Source organism: Phocoena phocoena, chromosome 1 (assembly GCF_963924675.1).
Source record: "Phocoena phocoena chromosome 1, mPhoPho1.1, whole genome shotgun sequence".
Lineage (NCBI taxonomy): Eukaryota > Metazoa > Chordata > Mammalia > Artiodactyla > Phocoenidae > Phocoena > Phocoena phocoena.
Window position 1 is genome coordinate 8,110,861 of NC_089219.1, and position 13,048 is coordinate 8,123,908.

Sequence of the window (13,048 nt, forward strand, 5' to 3'; positions counted from 1 at the left end):
AAAGAGAAGGAAAATAATGCCCATGTGTGTTGCCCTCATACTTGCATAAAAATTCTCTGCAGGGTAAAGAAGAAACTATTAACACAGTGGTTCTTGGTGGTGGAGGAAGCCTCTTTGCAGTAGACTGACGTGTGCTGTGTGATGTTTAGACCATGTGCGTGTATTACCTATTCAAAAACTGTAAGCTCAACAAGGGAGTTAGTTGATCACAGTCTGTGCAGGAGACCCGGGCTGGGCCACATTGGGAAACTCACGTGGAATCCACAGGCGGGGCAGGGTCGGGTGGCCAGGGAGAGACGCTCTTCCAGGCTCTCCCATCACCGTCGTCTCTGCCTCCTGAGAGCCCCCTTCAGCAGCTCAGGGAGGAGGGAGTGTCCGCCTCGCCCCCTTGGAGGTCTTTGCCACTTGGATCCCCGATCAGACTGCATGCCAGCAGCCCCTCCTCCCCACGTGCTCACGTCCTGCCGAGGACTTTAAGAACCGCCCCTCTCCTGTTCTCCTTTGGTCATGAAGCGCCAGGACGTGGCCAGTACCTGCAGGCCCAGGGGAGGGGGATGGCTGGAGCCACAGGTGTCCGTCTCAGAGGAGGTGAGGCGCCCGGCTGCGTGTGGAGTGTGGTGGCTCTTCCTCCCTCACCTTCTCTCTTAGATCCACTTCCAGATCCCAGGTCCTTGTCGCAGCAGCGTGCCTCGGGTGGGTGCCTTCTGGGTCACTGTCCTGGCACCTGGTCTGAGTCCACAGACTGGTGGTGTCCTGCACCACTGATGGTTCTGGAAACAGTGGCCCACGCACCACCACCACCCCCCGCCGCCCCCTGCCCAGTGGCCGGTCCCTTGAGAGGAGGCAGCTGGGTGGCCTGAACGCGGCTGTTCCAGGTAGACGTTCCAGAAGGAGCTCGTGCTTTCCCATGTGCCTGACAGAATCGCTGGGCGTCACATCAGATTATGGGCATGAAAGCACTTGTAAACAGTTCATGGGGAAGGTTATGAAGTAGAAAATTCTCCTCTCCTCCTCTGGAACTAGAAGTTCATTCAGGGCTTGGAGGGGACTTTGTGTTCCAAAGGGCCTGACCCTACATGAAGACCGGCTGCCTGTGTCCGGATCCCCTGAGACGGTCCGTCCTGGACTCAGTCCCTCTCGCCTTTGGAGGCCCCTTGCGGTAGCCTCTCCCTGCTTTTTGCCTCCGCGGCCTCCCACCCATAGCTGCCCTCCGTGCTCCCTGACGTTGTTCTCCCAGAACACAGAGCCGTGACCACATCCCTCCCTGGTTCAGAGCCTTCAGTGACCCCGCTGCTTGTGAAACGATGGCCAGGTTCCTTGGGTGCGCTCACCGCCAGGCCAGCCTTTCCCACCTTCCCCCCACCCCGCTCCCCCCACCGCTCCCCTCTCTGCTCTTGCTGTCTCTTGGCCAGCAGTAGCCCCCTCACCCTGGGTGAAGCCCAGGGGATCCCCCGTCTGCTTGAGCACAGGTCAGCCTCAGCCTTTGCACTTCCTTGTCCCCTGCCTGGAGCGTCGTGCCCGGGACCGCACAGGTCTCGGCATCCTCCTCCACCGAGGCCCTGCCATCTGCACTCTCTCCTGGTCCTGTTCGGTGTTCTCAGTCGCTGTCTGGAGCCACCTCGTTCGGTCGTTGGTAGGCTGCCTCCTCTCCACCAGGCTCCATGTGAGAGCAGAACAGAACAGGGCAGGGGTCTCGCCACCACTGTAACCCGTGCCTGCGGCACTGTCGTGCACCCTGTCAGGGCTTCATCAAGTTGAATAAACAGGTGACGCAGCCTTTGCCCTGCTCTGAGGTGGCTCCAGGCTCATGTAGGAGGGTGTGTGGGCATGTATTCGTGCACACCTAGGTGTGCTCACGGCAGCCTCACTGGATCCTTTATTCCTCAAAGTGGGGGCCGTGCCCTAGGTCTTCAGATCGCCTCTGCCGCCCGCCTCCCACCCCAGGCCTCAGCCCGCCTAGACACCAGCCCACGGCAGCTGCGCAGTCCAGGGGCCTGGCAGGAGGAGGGAGGCACAGCCCGGCCGCACCCTGATGCTCACCCCCATCCGAGCACGAGACACACCCCCCGACTGAGATGAGGGGCCTGAATCCACGTGCTCTCCTGCCTCAGGGGGGACGCCAGTGCCTCTTCTCCTGACGTGCCTTCTCCCCCGACCTTAGGCCCTGCGGGTTCCCGGTGGAGAGATTACAGCGCCTTGGCCATCATCATGGCAGGGATAGCGTTTGGCTTTCACCAGCTCTACAAGGTAAGCTGCCCCTCCCTGCACCCCCTGGGCGCTGCCCTGAGCCCGGGGGCAGCAGTGGGCCTGCCTGCAGAGGCTGAGCGCCCTGATGATCTCGCTCGCTGAGGGGCATCCAGGTCAAGTCCTGGTCCTGTTCCCACCCGGGTGGGTGCGCTTGGCAGGTTCAGACCCGCCTCATCTGCTGGACTCGGCGTCTCCCCTCCAAGTCCCTGTGCAGCAGGGACCCCGTCGATCAATGAGCCACATCAGGTACTTAGAACAGTGCCTGGCACTTACTGAGCAGGCCAGACCTTTTTGAGAGACAGAATAACGTGTGGTTAAGGGCATGAACGCTGGAGCCCAGCTGCCTGTGTTGCATCCTGGCTCTACCACTTGGCAGCTGTGTGACCGCAGGCTCAGCGGTTCTGTGTGTAACATGGGGACAATAGTATCTACCTTACGAGGCTGTTGTGATGCTGAAAGGAGTCACTGCTCCCCTGGGAAGTGCTCTGCGCCCAGAACACAGGAAGTGCTCTGCACGCTCTTGAGAATCTCAGTACGAACGTATCTACAGGATCTACCTTTTCCCCCTATGTATTATGTTGGCATCCATGTAGACCTAGGGTTTTTCATGGACTACGTAGTCAACCCTCAGTATCCCAGAGTTCATTGCTTACAACGGAGCTGCAGGCAGGAAGTAACATTTACTTCCTTGATACCAGATACTAATCAGACACTAATTACCAGCTACTAACTTTGATTTGAAGCAAGTTGAGTCTTTTTTAGAAGATGCAGAGCCAGGGTAGGTCCCCAGAGACAAAAGGTAAAAGAGTGGCTGGAGGACTTATTCTCTGCTGGTCCTTTCCTTCTGAGGCCACCTGCGACTCCATCTCTGATTTGGAGATTTTTAAAAAAGAATCTGAATGACTATCCAGACTCATGTTGGATGGTCACGCCACGCAACTTGCTAGATCCTAGTTCCCCAACCAGGGATCAAGCCTGTGCCCACTACAGTGGAAGCACGGAGTCCTAACCACTAGACTGCCAGGGAAGTCCCCCCATGTTTAACTTTTAGCACATGAAACATGTTTCAGCATTGTACTGTGGGATTCTTAATTTTTCACTTAAGTGCAAAAGCTAATGACAGAGTTGTAGCAGAATATAATCTTTTCAGTGTAACATTTATTCTTGAAGTTGGGAATCTCCACATTAGAAATCCAGAAACAAGATGTTCTGGGTCCTGGGACTTCTCCCTCTGATGCCATTGTGTCCTGAAAATCTGTTTCCAACCACTGACTGCATACAGTCTCCAGGAAGAAGAATATGCTAAGACAGGATTCTCACATCAATGTCCCAGCTCTACTAAGCGGTACCTGATAGTCACATGGCTGCCCTTGGACGGCCTATGATCTGGTGGAGACAGAAAGCATAGCTCCCCTTGGAGCAAAGCAGAGATATCATCAGTTGTTTCCACGAAGCTCTGATCTTTAGTCTCTGCTTTAAAAAAGAAGAGACATTGGGGCTTCCCTGGTGGCGCAGTGGTTGAGAGTCCGCCTGCCGATGCAGGGGACACGGGTTCGTGCCCCAGTCCGGGAAGATCCCACATGCAGCGGAGCGGCTGGGCCCGTGAGCCACGACCGCTGAGCCTGCGCGTCTGGAGCCTGTGCTCCGCAGTGGGAGAGGCCACAACAGTGAGAGGCTCACGTACCACAAAAAAAAAAAAAAAAAAAAAAAAAGAAGAGACATTGGAAGATTAGTCACGATGGTGACAAGAGAATTTAAAAAACATCTGCTAAATTAAAAAACAAAAAGGAGAGGTAAGCTGTTATCTTGTTTTATAAATATGTAAAGATTTAGGCTGGGGTAGTGTATGTGTTCCTTTCCTTGGCATTTTTGATCTTAGAAATGGAATTTTTAGTCCATTACACGTGTAAGAATTTCTTGACTTTTATACTTCGGAAATTTTCAACCTGGAACGTAAGGCTCCATTTTATGAGTTTCGGCTCAGCTGTGGGTAATAACTCACACGATGGTTGAAAAGCACTTTGCAAAATAGAAAATGCTTCTATATGTATGCTAAATAGTGATCTTCACTTAGGAGCTGCTCTTGAAATGAGTTCTCTGACAGGCCCCTTGTGAGAGACTTCCTTTCCCTTCCCCAGTACAGAAGCCTTAATGGAGAAGTTGCCGTCTTTTCCTGTCTGGGGCCCGAATGGAGTAAGAACCAAAGTCTCTTTTGGTCACACCTGCCAGTTACTACACCTGCCAAGCTTGCACTCTGCCACCCCTGGTGCCACCCTAGTAAAGTTGGTGACTGGTCTCACGCTCCTAAGATGGGGGGCTCCACGTCCAGAGCTTTTGGAGTTTGGAGCCCATGTTCTTTCGTCCAGCTCTCCCAGCGGGCACCTTGCCGCCCACCTCTAACCCTTCACACTTCCAAGTAGGCAGTCAGTTACCAGCTGCGCCCCGTCTGCCTTCTTCCTGAATGTTCCGAGATTCTCAGAACATTCAAGATTGCCCTGCAGCATCAGCTTCCTTTTTCCCCCACGGTCAGTGTCTCCTGATTCTGCTCCTTGCTCCCCCTTCTGCCCCATGTCTCAGTTCTGGGAGAGTCTGGCTGCATTTAACTCTTATCTGAAGGAAACTTGTTCTGAGGATTCAAGGCTTTTCGAAGAAGAATGGGTGTGACCTCCTTAGGTAGCCTCGGAATACCCATATTATTATCCCCTCCTAGTGAAAGAGCCAAAGGTCCCACAAATCTGTTGTGGATTTTGATCTTGTTTCTTGAATAATTTTTTTTGTTTATTTTTACTTGTTTGTTTCCGAATGGAGAATTCATTCACGTGGTTCAAAATGTTAAAGGTTCAGAAAAGTGTACAGCAAACTTCCCTCCCACTCCCCCCTGGAAGCCACCAGTGGTATCACTTTCTTGTATAACCTTTTGCATTTTTATGATATACAACTTTTAAAGTAGAATTTTGAGTATTTTTGGACACAAGTATTGTATATAGCAACATTTAAAAATCTAAAAGAACCAAAAAGTGCTCCATCATAGTGGGTCAAATTGATTTTTTGTGTCCCTGTTCCCTGGTTCTGGTCCTGATTCAGACAGAGTTTTTTTATTTTTTATGTGGTTGTAATCACAGCCTCATAATTTTCGGATGTCTTGTTCATTTACGGTGTTGGCGTAGGGTTTCCGAAACCCAGGGTTGATGGAGAGAAAGTTGGTCGGCAGAATTTGAGAGACTGTTGAAGAGTATCCCAAGTATGTACCCATTCCTCATGTGCACCCTGCTTCTCGCAGAAATACTTGCTCCCCCTCATCATGGGTGGCCGGGAGGACAGGAAGCAACTGGAGAGGATGGAGGCGAGTCTCTCAGAGCTGAGTGGCAGCGTGGCACAGACAGGTAAAGATTAATGACTCCACCAAGGCACCCCTCAAAGCCTTCTCCGAGCAGCCCCTTCTTTGCCCCCTCCCCTCTCCCCTCCGTCTCCACTTTATGTGGTGACTTCATTTATCTGCTCTGAGAATCTGTTCACATTTGCAAATGAAGCCGCCGTCATTTCGGTTTAATTTGAAATTGCTTGTTTACTGTCGGCGCGGCCTCAATTAATTATGTTTTTACGGAAAGGCTCCCAACCTCAGAATATTAATAAGGGGAATAAAATGACAGCCTTTCTAAGGGCTGTAAAGTTCATTTTTAATTTCTGCTTCTATGAGGTTTTCAGGGGGGTTTTCAGCAATTTTCCCCCTTCCCTCTAAGAATCCAGCACAGGGTCAAGAGAGGCTGTAATTACTGCGGCTCCAGGGACCCCGGCCACCTCCTCTGTCATCGACTCCACGGGGCTCACGTTCATTACCCGGTGCCCCAGTGATGGCCCAGATTAGCTGGGACCTGTCGCGCCAGAGGTGGTTTTCTCCTTTATAAACTTGTTTACTAGATGGAGCCTCTGAATCTAAAAACTCTGGCAAACTAGAGAGCCGCCTGTCCCAGGCAGGAGTCTGTCCCTCGGGGGCATGTTTGTGAAGCCCTCGGAAACCCTCTGGAGCACGTGCCCTGCTGGCATGTCTCCTTGGAGGCTGACGGTGGGCCGGGAGCTCCAGCAGCCTCTGGGTTGGGTGGGGAAGATAGGAAGGAGCGGTAAGGAAATGGGATTTGCAGTTTGTAACCGCTTCGGGATGCTGTGGACTGAGATGTCTCTCTCCCAGGATTGGAGACTTGCCATGAGTTCTGTAGTGGCGTGGGGAGGCCCGGGAGATGGGGGATGCAGGCAGCATGGAAGTTGCAAGAGCCAAGCGAATCATAAACAGATATAATTAGAGGGGAGAGGTTTTGGACGGATATACTGTTGACCACGGACAACGGCACAATAGAAAGATAAAGTAGAAATACTAGAGGTTAGATACAGTGCAGGTAGATGCCCCAGAGTGCAGATGAATTATATGGATTGCACGGGCCGGGGGGAATGTCTGCAGATAAATTAGATGCAGCAGCTTATAGGTGTGTGGACAGAAGGAAGAATCTGTATCATTTAACAGAGATGCAACTGCTCTTTCCTCCCAGTGACGCAGTTACAGGTGACTTTAGCCTCTGTCCAGGAGCTGCTGACTCAGCAGCAGCAGGAGGTCCAGGAGCTCGCCCACGAGCTGGCCGCAGCCAAGGTACTTGTCCCTGACCCTCCGGTCCCTCTAGGTCCGGGTCTGCCCTGCACGGCTCTTCACTCCCGTCCTTTGTGCCCAGTTCACTGCATCCGCTGGAGTCTGATGTTGTCTCTTCTGACACCGGTGACCCTGCCTTGTAGAGACAGGAGGCGGTCACCATGCTGGTGGTGTGGCATTCAGTGACAGAGGCTGTCCTTTCTGTCTCCGTGTCACCTCCCAACAGGAGGGAGGAAAAGCAGCTCTGTGCCTGTGGCCCTCCCATGGCAGCACACGCCCCAGATCTGGTGGTGGCCGGTGTCGACACAGGATGGTCTCCACCACAAGTTAGGTCAGAGGTCCTGGCGTTGCCAAGAGCGATTGCAGGGAACAGGGTGGGAGGAGTGTACCCAGACCCTGGGCTGAAATGCTGCCGTGGGTGGGTTCTCCAAACCCAGGCCTCGGGATCCGGTAACCCCCAGAGGAGTGTAGACCTACCTGGGGTCGACTGAGGCGGCTTCCTTGCCTCACTTTGCACATCTGGAGCTGTCTTGGCAACATCAGACCCTAGGATCAGACCACCGGGGTTCAGGCTCTCCTGTGCCCCGTGCTACCTGTGTGACTGCAGACAAGCGACTTGCTGTTCCCTTGTCTGTAAGAAGGAGCTGTACCGCACCTCCCTCGTTGCCTGTCCCCACTGAGGACAGAGCCTGGCTCCCGTCAGCCCCAGGATGGCAGGCTTTGGGTCTGGGTTCTGTGCGTGTGTGACAGGGTGTTCCCGAGACAGACTGGGCCCGGGAGAGAGTGGTCCAGTGGCTCCAGGGCGTCCACTGCCCTCCCCACTCCCTCCAAGGCCTCCCGGGTTGCTTTCTGGCTGCTTCCACGCAGCTGTGCTGTAAAGGATCTCGCTCCGAGCAGCTCACCCAGAGGAAGCCCCACCCCAGTGCGCGACTCCGTGTGAGCCGGCGCTCCTGTGAAGCGGGTCCCCGAGAATCCTCTCATGGGGTACCCCACCCACGGAGGCCAGTGGCCACCGCCAGCCACCGTGCACGCTCCCCGCGGGCGGGCGGGCGGGCGGCCCATAAAGCAGCTGAGGAGGCAGTCACGGCCTGTGACTACCTCTCCTCCATTGTCTTTTGGAGCAGCCGCATGCCAGTGGCCAGAAGCCTTTCCAGAAATTGGAAAACTGTTTTCAGACCTTAAGCATTAAGATTAAGACCACATGTTGCATTTTAGGAGGGGAGGGGGGCCCGGGGTAGCGTTTGGTGGTTGAGCGCCGCCTCTGAGGGTGTCTCGTGCTTGTTTTTCTGATGCCCCCCCCCCCGCCTGCCCCCAGCCCCTTTCATTCTCTGCTGTGCTGAAGCCGTGCTCACTGGTGTCTAAACCCATCTGTGTGGAGGCTTCGGTTACCCCGTAAACCAAAGACTCAGAGCTGTGTTTTCTCAGCTGTGATGTACGTTTCTATATCTGGCTTCCAAAGCCCTACTGCAGCACGGTAAAAACTAGAGAGAAGAGCGTTCCGTAACTGAAGCCACATAGAGCTGGGGGCTGCGAGCTCTCTGCAGCTGCTTTCTAGAGACGGCCAAAAAGCCCCAGATGTCAGATCTTACTTCTAAATCCTGGCATCTGGCACCATACGCGTTTGGAAATTTGAGTCCTTTGTAGGCCGGTGAGTGGAAATTGCTCCCTTGTTAATGGGCTGCTATAGCTTTCAAGGTCTCAGAGAGGCCAGAGCAGTGGCTCCTGGGTCTGCGCTGTCTGGTGGTCTGGAGTGGGGACCCCAAGGGGATGTGTGTGAGGGCGGCCGAGCGCCTGTGTGCGCTCGTTCCGAGGCTGCCCGGGGTTTCTTTCCTGAGGCCTGCAGCCCCCGCGGGGGGCGCTTCCCGCTGTGGAGCCGGGCTGGGGCTGCCGGCCGAGGCAGGACCCACGGCACCCCTCACCCCACCTTAGAGCCCCGCAGGCTGGTGGGAATGTGCGGGGCCCCTCCGCGCTGCTAGCCTGGGGCTCCCCACACTCTCCTGAACTCAGGGCCCGGGTGTTCTGTGGCAGGCAGCGGGGGCCTTGTACCCGTAGGCAGACGCCCACGCACCCGAGGCCATCACACCTGGGACTGGCCCGTAAACACTTCGCAGGCAGCTTGGCCAAGGCAGCTGCCATTTGGGGGACCTCCTCTCCATCTATCCCAGCAAGATTGCCAAAGAAAGGTGTGGTCGTTTGAAGTTTACATAGAAAACAGTGTCAATGGGGAAGGTGTGCGGGGAAGGGTGACATTTGTCTGAGGTTCCTGTGGCTGCTTCCCCTGCGGGCCCTGCTCCGGGACATCTTCGTTCTCCCTGCTGAACCTTCAGGGTCGTCCTGAAGAGCAGCTGCAGATGGGCGGCCTGGCCCTCGACTCCTGGCTGTGCAGACAGCGGGGCCCAGTGCGTGGCCTGACGTTACGGCTGCGTGGGGAAGGGTATCCTGGGCGAAGCCTGCCTTCTGGGCATGATTGAGAGTAGAGCTGGGGGATGGGCCAGGCGGGTGCTCAGGTGTCTCCCTTGACCCTTCAAGGTGGCTCCAGGTACCAGGCTCCTGGTACCTGTGGTTGAGGTGGCTGCCTGTCCCAGCCCCAGAGTTTCCGTGTGTGTGTGTGTGTGTGTGTGTGTGTGTGTGTGTGTGTGTGTGTGTGTGATCTCTCTGCAGGGAGAGGGACTTAGGTGGAGGGAGTAGTTGTTGTAGAGATGGAATTTATTTATCTTAATAGTTTCGTTTTAATGGAATGTTTCAAATACACCTGGAAATGGGGGTGCTGCACAGCAAGCCCACGTGTTCTGGCTACACAGCTGCAGCCGCTGCCTCGGCCCGTCCTGCCATACCCCTACCCGCAGGTGATTTTGAAGCACATCCCAGACAGCATATCATTTCATACTTCAGACACTTCAGTGTGTATCTATAAAAGATAAGGGCTCTTTTGTTGTTGATGTTTTATTTTACATAACCAGGCTGCCACTGTCACACCTGAATGCATGTCATGGTTCCCTAATATAGTCAGCTATCCAGATAGACTTGTGGGAATGTTTGTTCTAAGGGAGTCGTCACTTAAACAGAGATCCAGGCAGGCAGACCCCTGAATGGGCTGCAGCAGAACCGTACCGAGGGAGGTTCCTGGCTGGCATGCAGGACATGGAATCCCCCCGGGGTCCTCCTTGCCACCGCAGCAGTCTGAGCTTCAAGGGGTGGGAGGAGGTGCCGCTCTGATCTTCTGTCTCCTGTGTGACTTTCAGGCCACCACTTCCACCAACTGGATCCTGGAGTCCCAGAACATCAATGAACTCAAGTCGGAAATTAACTCCTTGAAAGGGCTTCTTTTAAATCGGTAGGAGCTGAAAAGGCACGGGCTTCTGTTCTGCTCTCTGACTTCGACTTGGGGGAGGGAGCTCTTGGGGCCCATCCAGCCGCCAGCCACTGGGGGCAAGGGAGGGGCACGTCTCCCTGGGGGCCCCCTGTGCGTCCCACCCCAGATTGAGCTGCATGATTCAGGCATTGAGTTTGGGAATCTCTTGCGCTGCCACCTTCCCTCCCCGGTTGGCCCCTCCCTCTCCACTCTAGGGGTGATAGCCTATAGTGCCCACGAGTTTTGAGATACAGTCACTTGGTCCTGTCAAGACCCAGTCAAGGGCAGCTGGAGCCAGAAGCAGGGCCTTGAGCAGAGGAGAGAATCCCTACCCTCCAGATAGGGCCACCTCCTCCCCGTCCTCAGCCCCGGCTGGACCTCCCAGTGACAGCTTGGTCCCAGAGAAGGTCCCCCCCAGAGGGCCAGGCCAGGGGTCTCTGTTCCTGCTCAGTTTGAAGAGCCTATGATTCAAGGCAGAGGCAGACGCAGTGCCCGCCTCCCCACGCCCCGGCTCTTGTGGTCTCACTCTGCTGTCCCTCCGCAGGGACAGCAACCAACACAGCCCTGACAGGAGGGTGACCAGCTTGTCTGGGCTTGCCCGGGCCCGTCTTTTTTTAAAACTGAAAGTCCTGTGTCCTGGGCCGCCCCTCCTGCACGGCGCCCTGGGGGTTAGTGGGGGCTGAGCGAGGCGGGGGCCTTCACTCCAGGTCAGCGATGGGGGCTGGCAGGGTCTCGTGGTCCCAACCAGAGGACCCAGTTCTCCAAGCCACCCACTTCCAGGCTGTCTGTGGGGAAAAGAGCGTGGCCTTAAGAGAGGCATGGCTGAGCTCGGGGCACCAGAGGGCTGTCTGCTGGGGACACGGTGAACGCCGAGGCCCCGACTGTGTACTCCGCGTAGCAGGGTCTGAGGTGGAAGGGCTGTCCTGCGCCAGAGCTGGTGGTCTGGTGGGCAGCCCAGGAGGCGGCAGGCCTTTGTCCTCCCAGCTCAGGCAGGGGTGATCCCGCCTGTCCTCGAGCTTGATTTCCAAGCCCTTGCCAAGCGGACCTGACTTCCCAGGTCTGGGCTGGGCTGGCTGCTGGCCCAGGACCCAGGGCAGGGATGCAGGAGTGGGAGGGAGAACTGGCTCTTCTGTCAGGTGTTGAGCTCGGAGGTTTTCTAGAAAAGTGCTGGGTCACCAGCATTACCCTTCTGGTTCTGATGTCTCTGACCCCGAGACCAGTGGCCAGGCTCTCCCCAACCCCCTGCCTTTGCCCAGGCCACAGGCAAGTGAGAGTGGAGGCCCAGGGGCCTTGGCTTCCCAGGCTTCTGGCTCCCCACTGTTGCTCGCTGCCCCTCCCAGGGCTGGAGGCTGGGACAGTGCTGTAAGGGCAGGAGGGAACAGGCGCCAGGGGGTGGCAGGACCCCCAGAGCCAAGTGTCCAGCAGCTGCCAGGGAGGGTGGGCCTGGCCCCAGGCAGAGGGGACCCCAGGAGGCACCCTGAGTGGACCGGGGGCTCTGCAGGCAGCCCCGGTGCCTCAGGCTTCCGTCTCAGCCGCTCCCACCTCAACGGGCCAAGAGGCCTTATTTCCGGAGGAGGGGGAGGGGGGGAGGTGGGAGTGGGTGGCAGAGCTCCAGCCTGTCCCCTGGCCCTGTCCCCTGCTCAGTGGCCCTGGGGTGGCTGCTCAGCCTCCGTGAGCGCTCTGGGTCGGGAGGGTGCGGCTCTTCTGAGGGTGACCCTGCCGTCTTCCCCTTCCTCGGCCAGGAGGCAGTTCCCCCCTTCCCCGTCAGCCCCGAAGATCCCCTCCTGGCAGATCCCGGTCAAGTCCCCGTCACCCTCCAGCCCTGCGGCCGTGAACCACCACAGCAGCAGTGACATCTCGCCCGTCAGCAACGAGTCCACGTCGTCCTCACCCGTGAAGGAGGGCCACAGCCCTGAGGGCTCCACGGCCACGTACCACCTGCTGGGCCCCCAGGAGGAGGGCGAGGGGGTGGTGGACGTCAAGGGCCAGGTGAGGATGGAGGTGCAGGGCGAGGAGGAGAAGAGGGGGGACGAGGACGACGAGGAGGACGAGGACGTGAGCCGCGTGGACGAGGAGGACCGCCTGGGGGTGCAGAGGGAGGACCGCCGAGGTGGGGACGGGCAGATCAACGAGCAGGTGGAGAAGCTGCGGCGGCCTGAGGGCGCCAGCAACGAAAGCGAACGGGACTAGGTGGCCGGGGTCCTGGTCCAGGTGCAGGACGTGGCCTTGAGCCGGGCGGGGGCAGGGCTGCCGCAGCCTCGCCGGCCTGGGCGGCGTGAGGGCCGAAGTGTGTCCACCCCGCCCACCGCAGACAGACAGGCCTCTGACCTTGTTCTCATGTCGGGCCGAGGGCTCCGAACTCTCTGGGCGCAAGACCCCCCAGCCCCCTCCCAGGCAGACATCCCGTCCAGGGGTGTCTGCTGGGTGTCTTAGCCAACCTAACGCTGTGCATGACAAGAGGTAGTTTTATTACCTGACTCCTGACCCTCTGGAGGAGGAGCCGCGGGGCCTGGCGTCTGCCGTCCCTTCCCTCCGCCCCGGCTCCCTGACTGCTTCTCACCAGTGACCAAGGGGGCCGCGCTCGTGATCCCCAAAGCAGTGGCCCTGCGCTCCCCTCTGGGCGGGGCCTCCCAGGCCCCCCAGCCAGTCCCTGCCCAGACGATGCCAACCTTGTGTGCCCGTCGCAGCCTGGTCGTCTGCCACCCACGACATCACGCTGCTCCCGACCGTTCGCTTGCCGCATCGTGGCTCAGCTACTGCCGTGGTGAGATGTGGTCCCACCTCCACTAGGAGCCAGGCACAGGGTCTTCCTG

The 13,048-nt window shown here is 57.0% G+C and overlaps 1 protein-coding gene across 1 annotated transcript in view; it reads left to right on the forward strand.

Moving 5' to 3' along the window:
* Window positions 1–12,425, forward strand: part of PEX14 (peroxisomal biogenesis factor 14) — an 86,074-nt gene extending 73,649 nt beyond the window's left edge. Inside the window, exons 4-8 of the mRNA XM_065898395.1 lie at window positions 2,162–2,247; window positions 5,528–5,630; window positions 6,789–6,886; window positions 10,126–10,217; window positions 11,978–12,425. Coding sequence (XP_065754467.1) covers window positions 2,162–2,247; window positions 5,528–5,630; window positions 6,789–6,886; window positions 10,126–10,217; window positions 11,978–12,425 — 827 coding nt within the window. The remainder of the gene's footprint in view (window positions 1–2,161; window positions 2,248–5,527; window positions 5,631–6,788; window positions 6,887–10,125; window positions 10,218–11,977) is intronic.
* The last annotated feature ends 623 nt before the right edge of the window (window positions 12,426–13,048 follow it).